The sequence below is a fragment of the Opisthocomus hoazin genome, chromosome 11 (genome assembly GCF_030867145.1).
Source record: "Opisthocomus hoazin isolate bOpiHoa1 chromosome 11, bOpiHoa1.hap1, whole genome shotgun sequence".
Lineage (NCBI taxonomy): Eukaryota > Metazoa > Chordata > Aves > Opisthocomiformes > Opisthocomidae > Opisthocomus > Opisthocomus hoazin.
In genome coordinates this window covers 8440470-8464450 of record NC_134424.1, presented here as the reverse complement: position 1 = coordinate 8464450, position 23981 = coordinate 8440470, and the positions used below count along the sequence as shown (strand labels likewise).

At 46.8% G+C, this 23981-nt stretch overlaps 2 protein-coding genes across 3 annotated transcripts in view; one reads left to right on the top strand and one right to left on the bottom strand.

Moving 5' to 3' along the window:
- Positions 1-11467: 11467 nt before the first annotated feature.
- Positions 11468-20438, bottom strand: THOC7 (THO complex subunit 7). Its single transcript, XM_075432307.1, has 8 exons — positions 20280-20438; positions 19773-19890; positions 18703-18830; positions 18267-18353; positions 16764-16821; positions 13149-13215; positions 12959-13028; positions 11468-11855 (listed from the first exon to the last, which is right to left on the bottom strand). Exons 1-8 carry the CDS (start codon positions 20296-20298, stop codon positions 11788-11790), a joined length of 615 nt encoding a protein of 204 aa, XP_075288422.1. The 5' UTR covers positions 20299-20438; the 3' UTR covers positions 11468-11787.
- Positions 20438-23981, top strand: part of ATXN7 (ataxin 7) — a 90054-nt gene continuing 86510 nt past the window's right edge. For both annotated transcript variants that reach the window (XM_075432302.1, XM_075432301.1), the window contains exon 1: positions 20438-20521. The gene's annotated coding sequence lies outside the window, so the exon portion shown is untranslated. The remainder of the gene's footprint in view (positions 20522-23981) is intronic.

Sequence of the window (23981 nt, the reverse complement as noted above, 5' to 3'; positions counted from 1 at the left end):
TGCAGAGCACAGTGCTAACGGCGGTTTCTCAGTTGCATCTGGATTAACCTGGGGTATTTGTGTAGTGATGAGCGCTACGCCATAGCCCTACGTGTTTAGGTGTTTGAGCTCTCTAGCACAGAAAATCCTGGCTAATAATCGGACGTTCAGAAAAATATACATGCAAAATGTAGTTAATGGAAACAAATAATTCTATTTGTGGCGTTTAAAATCACATGAGGCCAGGCAGTGGTATCTGCTTCTGCAAAGGGCCATCCCTCTCCTCCTGAGGTGCACTGCTCCCGAGCTGCTGCAGGTGCTGTTGGTGTAAGGATGCTGTCTCCTTCCCATGACAGCCCATGGGCCAACATTTTTAAAGGCTCTTTAGTGCCTGAGTGCAGAGGCAGGTCCCTGAGTGGGATCATTGGCGTGGTCAAGGAGGGAGGGAAGTCTCATGGTTTTCTCCAGACATTTCTAAAAGTCCCGGTGGGTGCTGCTCTCTCTGCCCATGAGCATCTAGAAGCTTTTAAAACCTGCCCTGTGAGCCTGTGAAGGTTGAGAGGCTGATGCAAACAGCACTGTTTTTGTTTCTGCTGCTTTATGAGTGAGTGACTGGACGGGAGGGGAGCACCCAGCCAGGGAGGCAGTGGTGAGCGGAGAAAGCTGAAACATGGCTGGAGGAGTGGGGATGAGTTGGCCAAGTCAGCTTGCTGCCCCGGCAGCTCTCGCAGCTGGGGTTGATGCCTCGCCCTCGCCTGCCAAGTCACGGCTCTTCTCTTGCCGCTCAGCCGACGTGCGGGTCGCTGGGGTGTGCCATGCTCCCGGGGCGGGGGGCAGCAGGCTGCGGGCGAGAGCGGGGGCTCCAGAGCTTGCCTGCGGAGAGATCCCTGCGCCAGGCAGCGTTGTGGGAAGCTCCCTACCTGAGAGGCTTCGTGTCTGATCTTCCGGTGCGAGCGTCGGCGATGCTGGGGAATACCGGCTCTGTGTAATTAAGACACAGCGCGTCTCGTTCAGCAGGTTTTTACTCCCAAGTGTGGCTTCTGCTGAGCTCTGCGGGGACCTTTCCCTTGAGCTAGGTCTAAAGGGTGGAAATATGTTCTCAGAAACGTATGCCAGTGCGGGTAATTTTCCAGGCAGTCAATGTCTCTGCAAAGCCTGGCTGTCCCTCTGTGTCCCCAGGCAGGGGACGAAGGAAAAGCCTGTGCACCAGTGCTCACAGGAGACCCGTGCTGGAAAAGGCAGAAGGGAGGGGGGAGCTGTGCCCTTCTGGGATTTTGTCCCTACTGCAGTGAGGGCAAGGCTAGCTGTGTAAGCCAAGCAGCACGGCTTACAGCTCCTGGGTCTCGGGAGATCAGGGGTAGCTGCACGGTGCTACCTTGCAGGCAGGCAACAGCGGCTGCCCTGAGCACCTTCTGCTGCAGCCCAGGACCAGCCAGCAAAATCCAAGTCAGCATGTCTGAACGATCAGTCCTGTGCCAACAGAACGGCCATGGGCTCTGCAGACTTCCCTGGATCAGAATTTGTCATTTTTGTTACCGTTTTTTTCATCCTGGACTTGGCTTGTAGCATCTTGACCTAATAGCAGCTTACCTAGGGGGGTATTTCCATCTCAGTCCTGGGATGTGCAGTGGCTGCTGTGGGGTAGGAAAGTTTTCAGCAGAAAACTCACTGGGTGGGTGATGCTGGTGCGTTTGGTACCCGCCTGCTCAGGGCCCATTGCTGATTGCCCCTGGCCCCTGTGCTGTTGGCTGATCTGCTCCCCTTGACCTGCTCCGCTGCCAGGTCGAGCACGGCCTTGGAGCGTGTGAGCCCTTGCAGGTGGACTTGCCTTGCCGGAGGGACTCCCTGTCTGCAAAGTCTGAATGCTTTGTCTGAATTCCTGAAAGAGGAAAAAAAATCTGGTGAACCACGGTTTGCTTCTGCAGTGGTTCAGAAGCAGAAGCTGGGGAAGGGACAAGCTTCATCTTGTTTTTAATATTATGAATATTGCAAACTGGAGAGTTCTTAGCAGCCTCTTTATGCCTAATAAAGTTTTATTATTTAAAATGTATTTTAAAATTTTAGGTAATAACTAAATATATCCCTGCTGGTACTTAGGGCATATTCTAAGCAAAGCTCAGCAAATCTCCTTGGTGGTACTGAGCAATAACTGGTCCAGTGCTTTGAAGGCTGAAAACGTGAAAGCAGCACTGTGCTGGCTTCAGTGCGATGGGAGGAAGCCTAGCAAGACACGTGCTGGCCTCAGGATGCCCCCACCCCGTGCTATGGAGGAGGAATCACTGAAAGTTGAAGGAAATAACACTACTCATTAACATAAGGACTTCACTGATATGTTCCCAAAGCTTTTAATAAGCAAGAAACACATCTTCATAAATAAGAAGTACAAAAAGCTCCCTAAAACTTAAATTGCTTGTCTAGAGCTCTGGAACTGGCAATCCCGCTTTTGACGGGTGTGCCATATAGCTGGATTGTCAGCCACTGAAGATATTAGTTTATAATTAAAATGCTGGCAGTTCCTGAATTGTAGATGCTGCTACAATATCATTCACCACTGTAATTGTTGGACTTTCTGATGAAGTAATTATTTTCCTTCAAGATTTTCAAATAAACTGTTCTTGATCATCGCGTCAGTCTGCTGGAGGAGGAAGGCGTCGTGCTGGTGCGATGCATGGTGTGAGTGGTCAGCAGGCAGCTCTGCAGGCAAAACTGCTTCTGGAAAGCAAAGCCTTGGGGTGAGGTTTTCAGCCACCCAGGCTGATGGCAGAGAGGGATCGGACATGGTGAATGCTAGGGTTGCTCCTCTCCTCTCAGCTGCTGGCAAGCTGGGGTGGCTGCGCTGGTGGCAGGGAGGTGGTAATGCTGGCTGAGAGCTCTGTTCCAGGTCCTACCTCTTCATCTCCTATTTTGCTGCAAAAAAATTGGAGTGCCATCAACAGAGGAGCATTTTTAACCTGTTCAATGCTTTGTCTAGAGGAGCAGTAGCAGAATTGCACGCTAGCTTCAGTGGGCGATCCTGGCACACAGAGCCCTGGGGCTGGGCTGGGAGGGGCTGCCGAGGGAGGTCCCGTCCAGGCGACGCTGCTCGGCTGTGTGACAGAGCCCCGCTCGTCCCACGGCCACGAGGACCTGGGGCAATGGCACAACGGCCAGTGAAGGAAAGTCAATCGGACAGCAAAGAATGAAAATTTCCCAACAGGAGGGATAAAGTGTTGGAACCGGGGCCCAGAGAGGCTGCGGGACCTCCATCCCTGGGGACACTCAGATACTCGGGTCCAGGCTCTGAGCAGCCTGGCCTGAAGCTGGGTCTGAGCAGGAGGTTGGACTGGAGACCTCCAAGGTCCTTTGCAGCCTAAGTCATTAACCGATCCTGTACACCAGGCAGGTTCAGGTGTCTCGCCTTCACCTGAGAGCTAAGAAAAGGCGAAGAGAAGCCAGTCACCTGGTGTGCAGGAGGGGACATGAGGGACATGCGGCATCCCCACAGCCTACTTAGCCACGCTGGGACCTGCTCCGTTATGGAGCCCCAGGGACAGACCCCTCAGAGCAATTCAGTGTCTTTCTGCCTTGAGCCCACCTTCCAAGGGGCTTTGCAGCATTTTGGCAAACACCCACAACCTGCTCCCATTGCGGTCGCTGGGAATTGCTGCTGAAATTAATGACCAGGAGCAGGACTGGGTGCTGAACCCGGCCCGCGGCAGCTGACGCGGCTGATCGCAGGCACAGCAGCAGGCAGGTAGCAATTTGGAGATAGCACCACTGGGAATCTTTCTTGTCTCATTTGCACTGACATACCCATGTAATCAGTTCGTTTGGGTCGGTTACTATTATTTCTCAGCAAAATTGCTGCTCTCCGCTCTGCGTGCTCGCTCTCTTCCCCCGCCGCTCCCCCGAGAGATGAGTAATTGTAAAGCAAACAAGCGGAGGAGGTTTGACAATGGGTAATAACAGGACAATGCGAAATAGCAAGGTAGATGAACTTTCCAGTGCTTTCCCAAGTGTCAAGACAAATAATAATGAGTATTTACTCCTCCACTGTGCCTCTGGGTTTGCAGTGCTGGCGGAGGCATGGGAGTGATGGAAGCAGAGGGGGCTCTGGGCGAGCTCGGTCGAGAAGCCGTGGTAGCGATGAGGCTTTGAGCCACGGTACAAAAAAAAAAAAAATAAATGGGAGCCACTGGGAAGTGTGTGTTGATTTAATCTGTATAAGCTTCCAGAAGTGCTTTTGCACAGCGCACCCGGCAGTCTGCAAGGTTTGCAGTCACAGGGGGGGGTGTGTGTGTGTGTATGTGTGCACACGTGTGTATACACACACATAGAGAGGATAAAGGTCTAGTCCTGGAGGACAGGAATAAGGCAGGGACAATTAGCTCATGGTTAATTTTCTTTGCTTTTCCTTTCTTTTTGCTGCTTTTTTCTTACTTCAACTCTTCTAAGAAAATAAATCTGCTGGCTCGTGTCTCTTGCGTGGTCACTCCCTGCAGCCAGTGCGGGGGTTTAATGCTATGGCCTGTCTGGGAGCACTCTGTCCTGAGGCGTTGTTGTGTTTTAGCTGTTTCTCCCCATGGAGCTGTCTCCCGCAGTGGCTTTTTGCCCACAGCCGGGCTTGGTCTGCAGCTGGCTGCATGCAGGTTACAAGGATTTTGAAGTCTTCTGCTTGCTACTTACATTAGCAGGAGAAAGTAAATATTCCCACTGCTCTTTAGCAATTCTCATCCTCAGGCGCTGTTAATGGCATAAACCATCAATCAGTTGGCAGCAGGCTGCAGCGGGAATTGGTACACTTGAAAAACCCGTGACATCGGATTAAAAAGCATCCACAGGCCAAGTAAACGCTGGCGAAGCCCAGGCCTGTGGGAGCAGGGAGCAGGCAGCTCCGGGCAGCGCCCGCCGCCGTGCCGGGCCAGCAGCATCCCCGCCTCAACCCACACTATGATGTTTTTGTTCTTTCTCGTCTGATTTTTGCTGTTTTATCTGCACATTTTGCAACCTCCCCGCACTGCTTTCAGCACAGCCCCCTGCCCAGATCGCAGGACCGATGTTTCCTTCTCGAGACTTGCCACCACCCTGTCTCCAAAGAGCAGTGCTTGGTGGATGCTAGCTGCAGCCCTTCTGTATGGCGTCTAGCGAGCCAGCATCATGCGAGAGGCTTGAAATACACGTGAACTGGTTTGGTTTATTGCATATTACATTATTTGGTGCAGGATGGTATCGGCATACCAGCATTAGTTCATGCACTTGTAGGATTGGCGTCTGGGTTTAGTCCTATAAGGCTTAGGGAATGTCTCTATCTGCATCTTGAGAGACACTGCAGCGGAACAAAAATCCCCTTTTTACATCTCTTTACATTCAGTAAATACGATGGCTATTTACTGTACCAGAGCAAGGAGATTACATGGGGGTTTTCCTCCTGTGCCTCGAGATCCTTTGTCATCGCTGGGTGTGCTTAGTGAAGCAGCTGGCAGGATGATGGGTTAGGCAGTAAGGAGGAGAAAGGGAGAGAACTTAAGCACAAGTTAAATACGAATATAATCTGTCTGTTCAAAGAGGGATTTGCTGTCTCTCACAGCACCCTCCTGAATGAGTAGTACTGAAACACCAAACCCAAACACCGCGCGGCTCCCCCAGCTCTTCAGCAGAGCCTTTACCCCCTGGCAGGTCCTGGAGAGAGCTGCCTATGTGCCCAGCCCGGCTCCCCAGCCCCCTCGCTGCCACCCTCAGCCCCACGGACACAAGCAAAGGGACCCACGGGCATTGCCAGCGCCCGCTCAACACACAGGAAGAAACCTTCCATCGGCTTGGGTGGATTTTACGGGGCCGGGAAAGGTTGGTCCTGGGGATTTTGTTCTCTCCGTCAATGTGCCACGGAGCTCTAGGAAGAACTTGCTTTTATATATGAGAAACTGAGCAGATATGTGCCCCTGACAGGTTGAGTCATGAGATGCAGAAGTTGTCTCATTCTTTCAGCGAATCCTGCCGCTGTTACATACCAGCAAACCGTTTTGATGCTCACATTTTATTTGACCGAGGCACAGGTCTCCCAGGGAAGGTTTCTGTCATCACAACCATCAGTTTCCCTTCAGTCACTTCTCAGATCAGCTCAATAAAATGTCACGCTGGTGTGTGAGAAGGGCAGAGATCTCACGCGGCTCTACAAGCTTTGAAAAAAGAACCAGCACGTAGTGGCCACCCCAGGGACAAGTTCCAGCACGACCAATCTCCTGACACCGGGGCACCCGTGGACCTGCAGTCACATGAGTCAAAAGATACCGATACTAACAGGCACTAAGAAAGAGAAAGAAATCAAGACATTAGTTTTTGGGTTTTTTCCAGATATCCTGCCAACTAAGTTAAAACAGCTCCACCTCCAAATCAGCTCCACGTAAACGCTTCCTGAATGTAACGGGGAGGAGCTGCTCTGGACAGTGGTGGTTCTTTCCATGTGCTGTGTCTAAACTTGTCCCTTGCGTTTGGTAATCAACCAGCGGCTTTCGGGTTCAGCTTGGAAGCTTAGTGGCGTTTGGGAGTTTTTTCAGCAACAATACAATGCTTTGGGGAAAACATTTTGTTTGGAACAGGAGCTAATGCACGGCGATATTGGTGCAGCAGCTACAATGTAAAGATGAATTTCACTTGGGTTCTTCTAAGGAGATGGAAGCGTAGTAATGGTCTGTGTAAGAGTCATTGCAAGGGGGGCTGCAGACATCGTGCCCTGCCAACTCATAAATTATATGTTGTTTTGTGTTCCGAAGGGGCTACCAGTGGGGCCTGTTTGTTACGTGTGGCACACTGTTATTTCCAGCATGCACTTAGATGAAACAGCTTTTTGTTGAGAAGAGCACGATCCTTCCCTCCTTGGAGATAAACCGTCATTTAAAATTCTCTTGGTGGTGACTTTTTCCACTGCAAGCAAACTGGCAAAGCATAAAAAAAATGTTGTTTAGTTGGCTTGTTTTTTATTTTTCCTTAACGTGAGACCAATTTAAAAACGTGCGTGTCTGGGCTGCGGACTCTTCTCGGGATTCTCGTGCAGCACGACGCTTTCAGCAAACTTGCCAAGTTTCTCACTGTGATGCTGCAAATTCTGAGCATCACGATATTGAGTGATGGCCCGGGGCTGCTGGGGCTGGGTGCGCTGGAGGCAGGGGACCCTCGCACGCCAGAGGGTGCTGGACCCTGCTGGGGTCTGCTCTGCCGCCCTTGGTGGGAGAGGCAGCTCGATGGGGGGGGGTTTGGTATCCATTGGCAGGAAAATTCAGTGTTGGTGACGGGACGTTACAGAGAGCCGAGGCTGCAGCGCTGCACCTTGTGCTCCTCGGCAGTTTTGTGCATTTTGGGGTGGTTTAGGAGAAGCTTTGAGAATCAGGGTCGTTCAGGTGAAAACCAAGCACAGGGTGAGGGGTGGGGTGAGCAGAGAAAACCCTCTGTGGGTTTTTAACCACTCTGGACGCCAGTGGGGTCAGAAAATTGAAATATTAAAAAAAAAACAACAAAAAAACCCCAACAACAAACAAAAAAACCCCAAACAAAAACAAACAAGCAAAAGAGAAAACCAAATCCCCCACCACCCAAACCCCCAGTAAAATAAAAAAGGTTCGGACAGGGCTGGCGAGGCCGGGACGCGATGCAAACGCGACATCGCGGGCGGTCACCAGTCGCGATACCCGGCCCGGCCTCTGCTGCCCCCTGCCGGCCGTCGCCGGCCCCGCTGCCTCCCGCCGGGTGCGGGGGAGCGCGGGGTCCCCGCAGGCGGTTTTGGGGCGATGGAAATGGGGCAGTTCATGCGGCAACCAGTTTTGTCCCGGGGGGAGGGGGGAATCCAGGCGCTCCCTCGCTCGCTCCAGCAGCCCGTGTCCGTGTCGCGCCTGGTGAGCTGTCGGCCAGCGCGGGGCCCGACCCTCGGGTCAGCGCACGTCAGAAAACCAGTCTGCGCCATCCTTGTGGGTTCCTCGCTCGAGGCCGGCTCCCGCCATTCAGCCAGCAGCTGCTGCCCAGCGAGGACAGCCCGAGCCCTCCGGCGTGCCACCCTGCGCCGGCTGTAAGGCTCCTCATCCTCCCCTTCGGGACTCCGCTGACCCGGACAACGGTCGCGGCGCGCCGTGTGCCGGGCTTAGGATGACCTGTGGGTACCCATCTGCTCGACGCGAGGATGCCGAGTCCCGACAGGGGGGATGCGCCGTGCCCCCTCCTGCTGGCTTCTCGCCGGCGGGTGAATGTCGGGGTGCCGGCAGGCAGGCTGCGGTGCGTGCCCCACTCCGGATGCTCTGCTCTGGTCCGGCTGTGCCCCCCGGCTCTGTGGGGACAGAACGGCCTTTTTCTGCCGTCGCACAGCAACACGCGGGCCCTGGGCTAGAGCGGCACTTTGAGGGACTTCCGCAACACAGCTAGTAACGCTTCTTAAAACAGAGGTGGGGAATGAGGGCTGAGCTAATCCAAGAACAGGTCTGGCAATCAGGATGAAGCGTGAAAGGCAGAGCGCTTGTGTCTCGCCAGCTTGCCTTCCCCGGGCTCTGGTGTATATGTATGTTTTAAGCAGTTCATACGCTAGTACGGTATTTCCCTAATGCACGGATTCTAGAAAATAAAAATCACACACCAGAGCAAGACTAACAGTACTTGCCTGTATTTCTGAATTTCTTTTGTTCTTTTTTTTTAAACTCACAGAAAAAGGAAAAAGCCTTCTGGGACCTGGGAAAGGATGGTACAAGTCAGCTGTGACAGCTGGAAAACTTAGATGACAAGTATCCAACATAACTAATAATTTCTATCTCCTAAATCTCTGGGGTGTATTTTTTGCCATTTTATTTGCTGGTAGCATTTGTCTTCAAATTACTGTGGTTTCAGAGATACCCATTACTTGGCACTGTGTCACCGTGACCACCTTTCTCCTCCTTCCTCCATCCCTCCATGGAGCTTGCTAAATCTCTCTCAAAAAATTCTGCCCAAGTTACTGATTCTGTCCACTGTTCCATTCTCCCTCTACCGCTCTGCTGTTCGGAGAGGGCAGAAAAACAAGTCCTGGCATAGAAAATGTCAGCTCATCACTTCAGCATCTTTCTTCTCATATTTTTGCATCCACATGGCAATGGCATTAAGATGGAGCATTTAGGCATGCAACTGCAGCTCAGGTAGGGAGCAGGCAAATCCTAAGAACAGGGAAGATTTCTTACTTAAAGAGAGTGGTGGTTGAGATCCTGAGTGTAGGTGTGTACAGGTTTTTATACACGTACGTTCAGAGGCAATGCGGGTAAGCTGCATCACAGCAGGGCAGCTTTCGAGGCAGGGACGAAACAGTGACTACGATCTGTGCCTTGGAAATATGACAGGCAGAAAACTTCAGCAGAAGAATGAAGCAGATGCAGAGATCTGTTTTCAGCACAGGCACAGCAGATTCGAACCTGGAACTTGGGGCCTAATAACAGAGCAGGTTAAATGTTGCCTGGCATTAAGACTTTCATTTGGTTTTGCTTCCCTTTTGGTACAAATCTAATGTTCAAGAAGTTAGAGGTAGAAATACTGGGAAAAATAGGAGCAAAGATTTCGTGTGTTCCACTGAGGCTTCATTTGCAATGAATTGATGTCACTTTTTTTTTGGTTGCTCTCCAAGGCAACACGGTGACATCACCCTCTTGCTGCCACATCGCGCTAGGGCACCTTCATTTTCTAGGGCAGCAATTGCTTCTCCAGCTTGCACCGCTGTAATTCAAACTAGAATACACTCCTTGCTTTGCCGTGCATTTGTACTGCTTCTCTTCTGTACACGTTTTGTTTTTGTGCATGTGTTGCTTACCAGAGGGACAGACTCCTGCACTGGCATGTTTTCTGGTCAGGTTCTATACTGAGCAGCCCAAGTCCCAAGATAAGATACTCCAGTGATCCAAGCAAAATTCCAAAGTACTGGGTAAAACAAAGAATGGAAAAAATAGAGGTTTTCATGACAATGCTGTTACAAAGACTATTTATAGCTGGTAAATGTCATCCACCTCTGCACCAAAATAAAATCCAGGTAGCTCATGGAGGGCCTTTCAACCCCCAGAAATGTTAATATCCTTCAGAAGTGCTTTGAGACTTTGTCATTTATGATCTTCATAATTCATACCTTCCTGAAAGTGACTCCTCCCTGATTTGGCAATAATTTAGTACTGTTGCCTTACAAAATATTTTACTATTCACTGTTGTTAGGAGGGAAAAAAAACACAGAACAGTAAATACTTTTTAACTGTATTTTTCATCCTAAATCCCTTTTGTTTGCTTACCCCGCCCCCCCAACCTGCACAAGAAGCACTGCGTGTCTACACAGGCTCTACAACACAAACCCAAGCTCCCCTCTGAGCCGACCAGCTGTGAAGTAGAAGCCTTTTGACAGCTTGTTAGTCCAGGGCTGCACTGCGCTACCGAAGTTGTATGACTTCTCGTTCAGCTGGCTTGCCTTTAGCAAACTTGGAATGTGAGCAAAACAAGCTCAGATATGTCTGTTCAGCCCAACGCACACAGATCCACAGCCACTGAGGGGGAATTCTACAGCATTTAGGTCATAGAAGTTCCAAGTCACCATTCTGGAAGTCCCCCTCAGCTGCCACCTCGTTTGAGGAGGCGGCACCTCTACTCTGTATAACGCCGTTATCTTACTTCAACCATGTACACTTATGACTCGGTCTGAGCGAGATGCAAAACGCATTCCCTTACCCAAACCAGGGGAAGGCTTGATTTAACAGCTGGTTTAGAACACAACTAACAGGCAGTGACAGGACCCACCAGTGTCCCTTGTTCCTTCCTTACAAAAGCTTAGAGCACACTCAATTCTATTCTCTTATTGGGAAGGTTGAAACCTGTATTTCCTACTTCCCAACAGACTGCTCGATGATCCAGGTAGAGAGATTCCACCCTCCCTATTAATAATAAAAGCATATGAGATTCTTCAACATTCTCATTGCTGCTCTACTGCTTCCATTTGTCAACAAGAGAAAGGAAGGGTTCCACCATCTGTTTCAGAGACTATGATGTGTTTCATAATAGCCAATTGACAGATAAAATCCAGAAGCAGATTACAAATGGTATCAGGATTAGATTGCTGGTTCTACAAGAACAAAGCTTTTAAATTGCAGTTTTAAACATGTCATTCCAATACATGTCTTCTCATGTGGTTGCACAGAACACAGCATAGTGAGGCTCAGATCACTGCAGTTCTTTGCATCACCTTAAGTAAAAAAATGAAGCTAGTACACTATGATTTTTGTTGGTTTACATCCCGTGACAAGCATTAATTCTATACAAGTAACTTGTTTTATATCAAATGAGGAAATTCTAGTCTAGTCACAGGCAAGTTCTAAAATGGCAGCTACTTGGAAAAATTAAGACCCTACTTAGTTCAGTTTTAGGTCCCATCTGGACTAGGGTATGGAAGCTGGGACTCGCACTGTCCTCACTCTGACCTCAAGTAAGAAAGCGAGCCCTCACTGTTAGGCTCAATGACTACTGAAAAATAGGAAACTCCTTGTAAACACCTTTTATTGACAACATTTTGCAAACACCTCAGTCCACAAGTACTGTCCAGAAGCTTCATCCTTTGTAAAACAAAATATATTTCTTGTGACTAATTACAAAGTTTGTGGATTAACACAAAGTGTCTGTCTGCACAGATCTGTAAATGTTTTCCCCTGAAGCACAAGCAACACAAGTATTTTTGTATACAAATTCACAGAAGCAGTAGAAAACTATTTATCAGCTCTGGCTGTCTTACTGCTGGTTTCAATACAAAGTGAAGACACTTGGATATTCCTCAACAGTACAGTCAGTCTTCATATTATACACCTACTGTTTGGTCTCTGTTTCCATCTGAGTTTCTTGAGATTCTTCAGCTTCTGAAAGTTTTTCGTCATCTAAAATTCAATATTACTGTTAGCCAAACATGGTTATATTTACAGACTATATTGCAGAGCTGTGTCCCACTTAAATATTTTATGTTGATTGCCTTAAATGTGTAGTTGAGTATCTCTCAAACACAAAATGCTGTGTTCAAACAAACAGAAAAATCCTTTAAAGTTTTTAAGGCTGCTATCTGTAACAGCTATTAGAGGAAACATGGGCTAAATCCTACAGTACCAATTCAAGCAAACAGTACTGGACTGCTTCAAATTACTTGCCTTCTCTTTGCCTATTAAGGTTTACTTCAAACTGAAGCTGTGCCTTCCACTAAAATGTTACTTCCTTCATAAAATTCTAGAAGCTGGAAGGAAATCTATACATTCATGTGACAATATATTTTAGAGACTAATACTTAAGCAAGTGTTAGCAACACATAATAACAGTAACCTTCTGCTAAAGTGCACCTAGGATTAGCGGCTCATTCTGCTTAAGAAGATCCAGACGGCCTCAGAGAATGAAAGTCTGCTCTTACAGCCATCTCTGTATGTTAATCAGGTCATGCTCAAAGGCTATACCAATTATTCTGTCTTGGAAAGACACAGCAAATAATATTTAAAACAATATTGTCATATTAGAGCACAAAAAGTAAGCGCTGATTTGAAAATATTACGTATTTGTAGGACAAAAGATGAGTATGACTAATTCCCGAATTTAGCTCTTGTATATGACAGTTTTAGTCCCTACTCTATTACAGACTCACTCTCTGAGTAGGTAAGTCAGTTCGCTTTCCTGAATTTCAATTTCTTTTTAGTAAAGCCTCAAACAATACCATGATGGCAGTGACATGTTCAAAATTACTGAAACATGAATTACATAAATCAGTTTGGAAACTATACACAAGCTAGTCAGGAAATGACAGGGTAGCCAGCTTGCAGAAGAAAAAAATTCTGAGCAGTCTCAGGCTCCGGACTACTACTGGGAAAAAAAATGCTGCCGATGCAAGAGGTCAGCAACCTCAATTGCACACAGCTAGCCCACTGCTGGAAGCTGCGATTCCTTTTGACTCACCGAAACCCAGCCCAGTTATGTATCTGTATTACCTAAGAACACCACTTACTTTCCAGGGTTTGCTGAAGCTCATGGATGGTGCTCAGCAGAACATGAAACTGCTTTCTTCTCAGCTCCAACTGGAATAATAAAATATCTATTTTAAGAAACAGAGAGCATGTACAGCCACACAAGCCATCGCAGAATGTCTGCAAATTATGTTCCTAATAATTATATAACAACCTCTACGAAAAACCTACCTTATCTTCAACATTTTCTTTAATGTGAGAAAGATGCTGAAGTTCTTTTCCCAAAGCTTCTAGCTGCCTGAAAAGAAATTGTCATAGTATTTTTAAAAAGTTCTGTAAAATTTTTGAAAAATAGAATTTAACTCTTGAAAAAAAGATTTTAACTATGTGGAGGAAAAAGAAACATTAAATAAATAGCATATGTAAACAAAGCATAACAAATGAAATGACACAGAGACATAAATGTTAAACTATTATGTCATAAATTTGTAATTTCAGGACTTTTACAGAAAACAAGCCCTCCAAGCTGGAATACATTTGGACTGTAACAATTCAATCCTGACACAAACATGTTATTTACTTGACCATACAATGAAAGTTAAACACCCTGGCATTTTCATAGGCTTCACTACTTTACAGACTTCTTTATGTTGACATCAGTAGATTAAATAAAAACATAGCATCAGCATGGAGAACATATCTGATAAACGTACAGACCAAACACAATACAAACACAATTCCCAGACACAACAACTGACCAAACACATAGTCAAGTACCTTATCTCTGACAACGGCCTGACCAGAGTACTGGATAACACGTAGATTTTACAGTAGATATATGTAGAATAATCCACGTTTTTGATGAACTACATGATATAGCTTATGCCTCAGCACACAGAATTTAACAGTGTGATCCATATAAACACTAATTTCCTTCTCAAATGCCATTTTTATTTTCATTGATTGCCTCTGGCATTAAGAGATAAAGGAAACATGCAACGCCTATAATCTTCATTATTATTCATATCCTTTTGAAATATATCCTCTTTCAACACCTTTTCGGGATCTTTCTTCAAGCATTTGCTTGTTTTCTGTTCTCACTTCGACCAACCATGGACCACCACAATCGTTTTTGAGGTAGGGCAGAGCACAACAGGTACCATAATGTATACCAGCTTTCAAATGAGGATGGAGCATCAACTCTTACACTCAAACCTCCAGTTCGGCCCTTCTACTTTTTCTCTAATGCCTACCATAATTTACGCTCCATGCAATGAGAACAATCTGCTTCTTTAAAGGTTAAGTGGATTGAGGCTGACCATCCCCGATTAATTAGCAGGCAGAGCCACATAAGGGTCAGCAAGGAAATAAAACTTTTTTTTTTTCTGAAGCACTGACAGCTGCTGCAACCAGTCTGGGCAGGGAACCACAAAAAGGCCTCCAGTCCCGAGTAACTCGCAATGGCAGGGAAAAGGGTCTGGCTTAGCGCTACCTGAAGGCACTGTCTTTTTTTGAGCCAGGGTGCTTGGTACCTTGAGGGAACACCTGAAAGAGAGTGTAACACTATCCCTTCCTACAATGGAAACAGGCTTGTGGGCTCATACAGCAATTTTGCTAGTATTTGGCTTCTAGTTTCTGAAAGGCTTCTATTGGGCCAAATCTTGCTGTCTCTACCGTGCCATCCGCCACAGGCACACTGTGAGAAGACATGCAATTTTCTTCTAGTAACATCCAGGCTACATCTGGAATTTTATTTCTTTTACTTGCTGCTCCAGAGAATCTTTGCCTAGCCTTCTCATTTTTGTATTTCCTTTTCTAAGACTCTGTGTCATTTCTTGGCCCTCTTAACAGCTCTTCTGATACTGTATCTATTTACACTGCGGGCACTGCCATTTAGCAGTCCAGCTCCTGTCACTTCCTGAACTGGCTCCTGTGCATTACTTCTAAGCCGATAACAGCTTCTCTTTTGTGCTGGATGACTGCTTGTTCCAAGAAACTGTCCCTTAAAAGCATAAAGAAAGTATTTTTCTGAACTTTGTCCTATTGTGCCATATGACCTGCAAAAGGCATAAACTTAACTCTGACAATAAGCCATGACATTTCTCCTCACAAGAAGTTTTCTCAAGTGGTTTTAGTGATTAAGAGTCCCACGAAAAGCATGACTTTTTTAGCGAGGCTTCCGCCATCCTGAGTTAAGAGTGGTCCTTCTTGGTTCATACTACTATTTTCTGTATGTTTTCCTCGAACTGGAGAGAAATGAAGTCTTGTAATTAAAACATTGGATGAAAACTTCATCTAGTTCCTGTATTTGAAGTCTGTTCACTTGGAGAGGTCAGTTAAAGCTAAAATACCTATGAATCAAGCTCCCTTTAAAAATGCCCTATTCTGTTACCATGTCGTATTTTTCCCATCTGTAAGATGGGGGATCATACTCTGCCCAAGCGTGTGTCTTTGACTACAGATACTAAGGAAAAAGGGCATACCCTGTAGCCATTCTTCTAGTGGATGAACATGTTGGTATTTCTAAGTGTAATATACTCTTCTGAAGAGATGATAATATTAAGTTTAAGAAAAGACAAAATGCCAAATTAACTAGCTGTAACTTGCCACCATTTCTAGCTTTGCTAAAGAAACTTCTGCTTGGATGTGGTAACCAAAAGTAGAAGAACCTCTCCAAACCTAAACAACCTGGCATCCTCTAAGGAAAAAGTACTATCATTTAGTTGTTTCCATTCTTAATTGACTTATCTGAAAAACTTCACTTCTGATATTTCTTTATTATGAAGCCTCACTTGATAAATTGCACATGCTGACTAATGAAGTAAGTAAGAAGTAGTCAAGCCTCATGAGAATTGCCTGTAATAATCAAAAGTTGTGGTAATGAAATCAAGGCACAGAAAAACAACATACAAGAAACAAATGTGCGAAATATTCTCAGTGGCTAATAGCTATAAAAATCCTACTATTAGGTTAATAATGTAATAAAAATATCTTCCTTTTGCTATAAAAGGCCATGGAATGTGAAAAGACAGTCTCCCTCTCCAATTTCACTGGAAGTAAGCAACAGAATAGCTGCAAGCTGTGCTTAAATGAGACAGTACCCCCATGCTACACCTTTAATCAGGTTAACAAGAACAAACTCATAGATGCAATGAGTCCTAGAATGTTTCTGTGGCTTGATAAAGCTGAAAAGACTATGTCCCCACAGCAGTCCAAACCGACCCAAAAGCACAGATAGTGACTGAAATCCAACAGTTACACCAGCAATACTGCAAGTTACGTGCAAGATGAGTTGGAAAACAGGTAGGTCTAACCTGCGTGCCAGGGCAGGTTATATTGTGGTACACAACGTAGTAATTTATGACCTGGCATATGGTAACAACTACTACAAGGAAAATATATTAAAAAAAAAAATAAATCTTAAGAGCTTTCTCCTGCTTTTGCTCAGTCCACCTTACTTGCTTGTGTGTCATGTATTTTGCCTGACTACTGAATCCCTTGCTGGTGTACTTTTCAGCACTTCCTCGCTATCTCTCTTTTCTGAGCAACTTGTCCTCACTACACTGACATTCGATGTGCTGAGTTTACAGCTGAGTTCACTTATTCACCTTAACAATGGAAAAATTTGAAATACAAAACAAATAGCAATGCTTCTGAACCCACACAGATGGAGATTAATTGAAGAAAACTGATAAGGGCACAATTTTGAAACGAAACCCAACTTTTTCTTGTACCAAAAGAAAGTATAAAAAAGTGAGGAAAGGTCAAACTGAAACCAAGGAAATGTCAAATCTGGTGACTTCTAGCTTACTGGCTTATTATAATTTCACGTAGTCTCATACTTACTTCAGTGTTTCATGTCTGTCTGGATGGTGCTGTATGACTTTGGCCAATGCATCATATTCTGAAAGAAATTTAAATAGTTAAGTCTAAATAATTCTGAAAGTATAGATTCAAGAACCAAAAATCAGGCACCATAGAATGGTACAGATTCTTTCTCCTTCTTGAAAACCAGTTTTAATGTTTTACAAATTTGCATGTAACACCTTACATATATAAAAAGTACCTGCAAATATCCATATACATAAATGTGTATAATTTATACCATGCTATAACATTTCAAAGTAGATGATTACATCAAAAGAGAATTTAAATAAACTTCAGAGGTGATTGCAGGCCATTATCTACTCGTTCAAACTTACCCAGTGCTAGTGATTAGTAAAGGACGAGGCCAGAAAACACGACCTTTAGACAGCTCTGCATTGCTGCACACTTGGTCTTTTGTGTATGATTCATAAGCATTGGTTTTGATGCAATCTAATGTATATGTACAGCAAATGGTGCTGATAAGATATACATATAAATTTTAAAATTTTAGAAAAAAGTATAAAAGGATGCATGAGAAACAACAGGCTTCTTTTTTAAACTGTGTTACATATGAAGAACAACATTATGGTTATACAGGCAGTGAACATAGCCATTTCTGGATCGTAAGATGTACATATACCAACTACCTCATTCACATGGAAAAATCTGTGCTGCAGGCTGGACAGAACATATCAAAAAGCAAACACTTCAGATCTATGTTTGTGAAGATGCAAGAACTCTACATTCCTACTAGTTAAGGTTCTTTCAATTTCCAGTTGAGTCTAAAATTTTCCACAAAATTGATCAGACAGTTGTATTTAGAACTTTTCATCTTTTATACTTTTAAACATCTTCTTTTTGCATTTCGCTTACCAAGAAAAAAACAAATTCTTGTCTCTCCTCCATTGCTAATCTTTTGATAAGACGGCATTACAGGGAAATGCTTTAACTTTCAATTGAAATTATCAGCACATACACCTCACACAACAGGTATTCAGTAAGGACACATACAGAGTTGCTGGGTGGGTGTGTAACCGGCACCACTGTCTCTGTGTATGCGAAGACATTATCTTCCCTCAAGAGCTGAAGGCATACAGTTGCATGATCTTCTCTGCTGGGTGTAAGTCTATTCAGCTGTTGTCTTGCTGTTAATAATGTGCTTTAGTTCTTCTCAAGTCAACTGAATTGCGACAGGATGCTTTCAGGGTTTTTCTTTGGCCTGAAAACTTGTCTCTGAACTACCATTTTAGGTCTTCCTGATGTTGCATGCCATTGAGATCTACTGGTTCGGTCTTGCCTGCTTAATCCGCCAAAAACTTTCAGCAGTGCGTGTGGAACCCACCAGACTAAATACAGTATTCATGATGCCAGCATATTCCCTTGAGCTTTAAAAAATCTGGAATCTATTTTCTGGTACAATGTTTTTTACAAGATAACAAAATAATGAAAGCGACCAGTGTAAATACAGACATTGCTCCTTACCCTGGCGATTCTTCCGAATCCTTTTTGCTTGCAGGATTTGTTTTTTGCATTCAGAAATCTTCTCATGTGCTGCAGCTATACTATTTTCTTTAAAAAAAAGTACACAGAGTTACACTGAAATCAAACACTACGTGTAAACAAGCCATTCTGCTAAATTATAGGAAGATACAGAGCTGTTTGGGACATGGTGGCCTGCTAACTCCAGCAGCTTCAAAACTACATATGCTTCAATGGGTTAAAAAAGCTTTTATTTGTATGCATTTTACATACTGATAAGATGCTTACAGCATATGTATGGGTGCTATCTATTAAGAAAAAGAGAAAAAACCCCAAACCACTCATCATATGTATATATTATGTTCACCAGAACTGGCTCAAGCTTGTTGATAAAAGAGAAATTGTCTAATAGAAAACAGTAATATTTTCCCATCTTTACCTATATCCTTATAGATTTTTTCATAATTTTCCATCTCTCTCAGGTTCATATCGTATACCAGCAGAGTTTTTCCCATTGAAAATTCACACTGTGATAAAGTACTCAGCATTCGTTGGTACTGGCTGTAACTGAAAATAGACAAGATATTTATTCCTAAGCAGCACACAAATACACCTTTACCAAATAAAGCCTCATAAGGAACATTTAAATAACAATTATTAAAGAAATAAAATATTTCAAAGATTCAATGTATAATTTTTTGAAAGTGGGGTTAGAAACGTTGCACCCATTAACTCCACCATCGCGTCCTTACAGGTGCCAAGTGAGTATCAAAGCAATGGGCAGACTGACCCAGGGCTCACAAACTCCTCAGTGAGGGCTGGCCCTGTGACCACCCAGATTCGTTATTTTAACTCTGCGCTGCTGCTCCCTACACACAACCGCTACATTATGTCCTCTGGGAATTTACACCCAGTACTAGCACGGACGCCACAGCAGAACACCACGTTGTCGCTCATCCCTCACTACTTTACAGGATCACAGAATCACAGAGTGGTCGGGGTTGGAAGGGACCTCTGTGGGTCATCTAGTCCAACCCCCCTGCCGAAGCAGGGTCACCTACAGCAGGCTGTAGAGGACCTTGCCCTTTAGCCTGATATAAAACCAAAAAAGAGAACCGCAGCAGCAGAAACACCAGCAGCTCTACCCTTCAGGTACCCCAACAGAACAAACGCACAACCGCCACCTACACCACTGGAGTCACGACCCTGCTACAGCCAGGGGCTGCCGGCCGGCTCCCGCCGCAGCGGGACGGCCCTGCGGGCAGCGGAGCGGCGCTGGCAGCTGCCAGGGCGCAGCCGGCGGCACCTCCCGACCCGTCTCCAGCGCTCGGCTCCCATCGCAGCGCTCGGCGCTGGCCCTGGAAGCACCGCGGAGCCAGGCCCAGCGGCAGATGCACGCGTTTTAACACGGGTCTTTCCAAACCGGATCGAGCCCAGTTTCCCATTGAAATGCGAGCTAATCAGTTCCCAGACTGTGGGGGGTAAGATAACTCGACAGAAAACAAATACCCTTCCTCCTGAGATCCGGAATTACACCACTTAATGAAACTCTTCACCAACAGATTGATCCGCCTGTCGTCACCAGCGCCGTCGCCATCGATCAGCAGCCGCTTGCGGATAACTTCATCTGCGGACAAACTCCCGTTGAATGGCAGCCGCCCCCCGGAGCCGAGCGCCGGTTTCGCCCCAGCCCCTCGGGGAGCGATTCCCGGGGCTGAACCGGGAGGATCCGCTCCGGCGGGGCCGGCCGCGGGGCTGAGGGACCCTGGGGCCCGGGCGGGGGGCGCGGGCGTGCCCCGCCATGCCGGGCCCGGGAGCGGGGCCGCGGGGCCGGGATGGAGGCCCGTCCGCCGGGGGTGAGGCCCGAGGCCGGGGAGCGGGGCGCGCTCTCCCGGAGGGCGGGCGGGAGGCGAGGCGGGCCCGGCACTGAGGGGAGCCGAGCCGAGCCGAGCGGGCCGGGCAAGGGGTCGCGGCGCGGGGAGGGAGGGAGGGAGGAGGGAGCGAGGGAGGTCTCACCGTCGGTCACGGCCCCCATGGCGGCGAGTGCCGGAGCCGGCGGGGCGGCGGCAGCAGCGAGTGAGGTCAGCTTCCCACAATGCAGCCGGCGAGAGCGGCGGCCATGGAGGGGGAGGCGGCGGCGGCGGCTGGGGCCTGAGCCGGCTGGCGGCGGACGCGCGGCCCGGCGGCGGGGGAGGGCGGGCGGCCCAGGCCCGCGCCCCGCGTGGAACCGGCCCCCTGGCGAGGGGCGGCCCCGCCAGGTGAGGGGCCGACGGGGGAGGGAAGCGGCGGTCCCCGCAGCCGGGCTCCACCTCCCCGCCCCCGCCACCGCGCCCCCGGCCCCGCCGCCCCCCGCCCGGGCCGCCCCGCCATGCCCCCGGCACATGCTCGCTCGCTCGCCCTCGACGGCGCCGGGATGGGGTGCGCCGAGGCCGCCCTCCCGCCTCGCAGCGTCCTCCCGGGGCTGCCCGTCCTCCCCGCGCGGGGCTCCGGCACGGCCTCGGCCCGACCGGGGCACCGGGGAGCAGGTGGACGGTCCCGCCATGGTGCCCGGCGCCGAGGCGATGGCCTGGCCAGGGTGGCGGGACGCGGCGTGGCGGCTGGCCGGGCCCTGGGGCCGGAGGGAGCGGGACTGCCGGCTCCTTGGCGAGGGCACAGAGGACGTGCTCGTGGCACGGGCGTGAGGGCACCGGGCTGGCCCCTTGGGCTCATCCCTGCTCAACACCGAGAAGACAAGCGGCAGGGCCTGGGGCGTGCAGAAGAGTTGTTCTGATACGTTTCCTGGGGAGCTGGGCTGTCACAAGCAGATGGGAACAAAAGTTGTTTCTTCCTACCCTGAAAAATTGAGGCGGCACTGGAAAAAAGGCTATCAGGGCCTGGAGGAGAGAGCCGTTACGGTGTTCCCATACCCGGTGCTGAGCTTTAGGCTTTTGGTCCGCAGACTTTGACGCTTGGGCAGTGCTAAAGCTGGCGATGTTCCTGTAGTGCGCGTCGTGGTGCGTGAGACGTGTCCGGAGCCGGACGCCCTCGTATTCCCTCTGCGGTTTGGTCTGGGCGCTTTGGTAGCTTGTTCTGCTCAAGCCTTTGCGTTGACGGTTTTAGGGTCCTGGAGGAAATCGGGGTAAAAAAAGAACAAAGCAGGTGCGTGCCGCGATCTGTGCTTTGCTAGTTTTAGACCTGGGAGTGATTATGAGGCTTTTTTTGTTGTTGTGCATAGTGGCATTTAACAGCTATTTACGGATTTGTAGATTCTTTCAGGCCAGTACTTTGTCTTCAATAGGCAACTGGTCGGATTCTTTGGAAGGTGCTACTGGGGAACCATTACAAGGAGCGGTGGTTAAAACTCCGCCTGAACTCTTGAGAATAAAGAGTTTCCAACGTAGAAACCAGGGATAGGTGATTTCTATTCTTAAAATTTTTATGTATTATTATGTGATGTGTGATTGATATAATTTTACGTGAAAACGTAACTCTCTATTCAGTTATACAAAGTCTGGGCCAAAGAACAGGTCATTAATTAAAGAGCTGTGTATGCGCCATTAAAAAAACCTCACTTTTCTGAACTCTGAATTTGTTCCCGTTTAATGTAGTTGGTTTGACAAAAACCTCCGGTTTTCCTAAGGCTTTGGTCGCTATGATATAGCCCTAGTGTTTTGGCACAGGGTGAGAAGACGACCTAGCTGAACTTCTCTACACGAATTTTACGCGGTGCGGTTCGTTGCTGCCTTTCCCCCTTTACCCACTGATTACCTCTTTGAGGTCTTCAGCATCTTGAAGCATCCAGTCTTCCCAAGACGTAATATTTTTCTTGCCCTTCTCTGAGCTCCTTCCATTTTCTGAGCCCTTTCTGTGTCTACCACAGAGAGAAGTTGATCTGAAGACTATTGTAGGTGAAAATCCACAATTATTTATTTAATCATCTTAGAACACTTTTGTGTTATTTTATATCATTTAATCCAATATAAGCTTTTCTCACTTCATCCATCATTCCAGTGTTGGTCAGACAGTCTTATTAAACTCTCTACAATGTCAAATAGATAGTCCTTGAGTAATTAATTTAGAATACAGCAGTCCATGTGATGAGTTAACAATATTTAATGGCTTTTGTGCCGTTCTTGTCTTCGTATATGTTACTAATTACAAGATTCTTACAAATTCTCTGTTCTGGGTCTTAGGCTTGTAGGTACAATCTAGGGAACAAAGCCATTATTTCACTGGAACAGGCTGCCCAGGGAGGTTGTGGAGTCTCCTTCTCTGGAGATATTCAAGACCCGCCTGGACAAGGTCCTGTGCAGCCTGCTGTAGGTGACCCTGCTTTGGCAGGGGGGTTGGACTAGATGACCCACAGAGGTCCCTTCCAACCCCTACTATTCTGTGATTCTGTGATTCTGTGATTATTTTTCTTTTTAAGATAGGGCTTGCAGGCATGATCAATGTTCATTAACTTTTCTCTTTTAGAATGGGAAGTGGAACTTGGTAAATACATCATCGAGAATCTCACTAGGGCTACGTATTGATGTAATAGTTTGTTCTCTTTTGGCATTTTAAACATGTACGAGATGTTTTTGCCCAGGAAGCCAGTTCCAGTTTGCTGGGTTTCTATATGCACTTGAGTATTCACTGTGTCTTTGGAGTCGTCTTTCGATTTGCTCCATTTCCCAGTAGAGTTCCTCATCTTGTAAGTATGAAACAACCCTTGTTTCACATGTGTGGAGTGTGTGTTGCACTGGGCTGTATACAAGCATGTTTTTTCCATTAATTCGGTCTCATGTATGATGTAGCTCTCTGGAGCAGGGTTGACCTACTCTTATTTATTTGTCCTTCACCAGTTCGTGTATTCTGTGCAGATTCAGCTACAGCCTTTTATGTAATCCTTCAACTGACTGGCAGAAATACTGAGTAGCATTGGACCTTCCTTACAGCATCAGTATTGGAGATTCATGCGATAGGAAAAAATGTCTTGCACAGGGTATAGCACCTTACTCCGTGCCAGCTCTTTTGGAATAAGTACCTGTGTGTACAAGCTTTCAACCAAGCTAAATGTGGTGTAGTTTTCCCGCTTTCCTTGAATTCCTTTGTGTGTGCCATCTGGTAAGACCCTGAAGCGGCTTATACATAATAATTTGTTGCACACCCATCTGTGTCAGAAGTGTTAAATGATCCTCTGTAACGTTTCCAGGTGACTCTGGATACAAGAAGTATAAGCTAGGTAGGTTTAGTACTGCAGGATGTTACACGTGTGTGGACCTGGCTCAGATTTTACATCAGTATCCTTTCTTTGCTGAAAACGGCTTTCAAGTACGCTTTCAAGTACACCAGATTTTTTTTTTTTATTGAGGAAATCTGTTAATGTTGCAGCTTTCTTTCCTGGAAAAAAAAATCTATGAAAGGCAAAGTTTCAAGTGACTTTATACCTCCTCCCCTTTTCTTTAACTGTGCGTATATATATTTTTTTTCCAACTGCAGAAAAAGTTAAAGGAGAAGCAGCTTTTTATAGTATTTCAGGCTATAATGAGCTATGATTTTTAGAGCTAAGAAAACAGCTTAAACTATTGATGAGGTGGATCTAAAATATTTTTCCTAAGCCTCCCTAATAATTTATGAGGTGGTTTTAGATTCCAGGTTTTCTTCGTGTTGAATAACTTCTAAATCAGTCTGTTGTGCGGCACTAAATCTTACAGAGATCTAAGTATAGTAGGTCAGAAACTACAAGGTATTTTT

Excerpts from the sequence above, each read along its gene's own strand:
- THOC7 (XM_075432307.1), bottom strand. Across the intron at positions 16,822-18,266 it reads GATTCGGAAGAATCGCCAGG|AATATGATGCATTGGCCAAA; the intron begins GTAAGGAGCAAT and ends AATTTCTTTCAG. Across the intron at positions 13,029-13,148 it reads AAGAAAATGTTGAAGATAAG|TTGGAGCTGAGAAGAAAGCA; the intron begins GTAGGTTTTTCG and ends TTATTATTCCAG.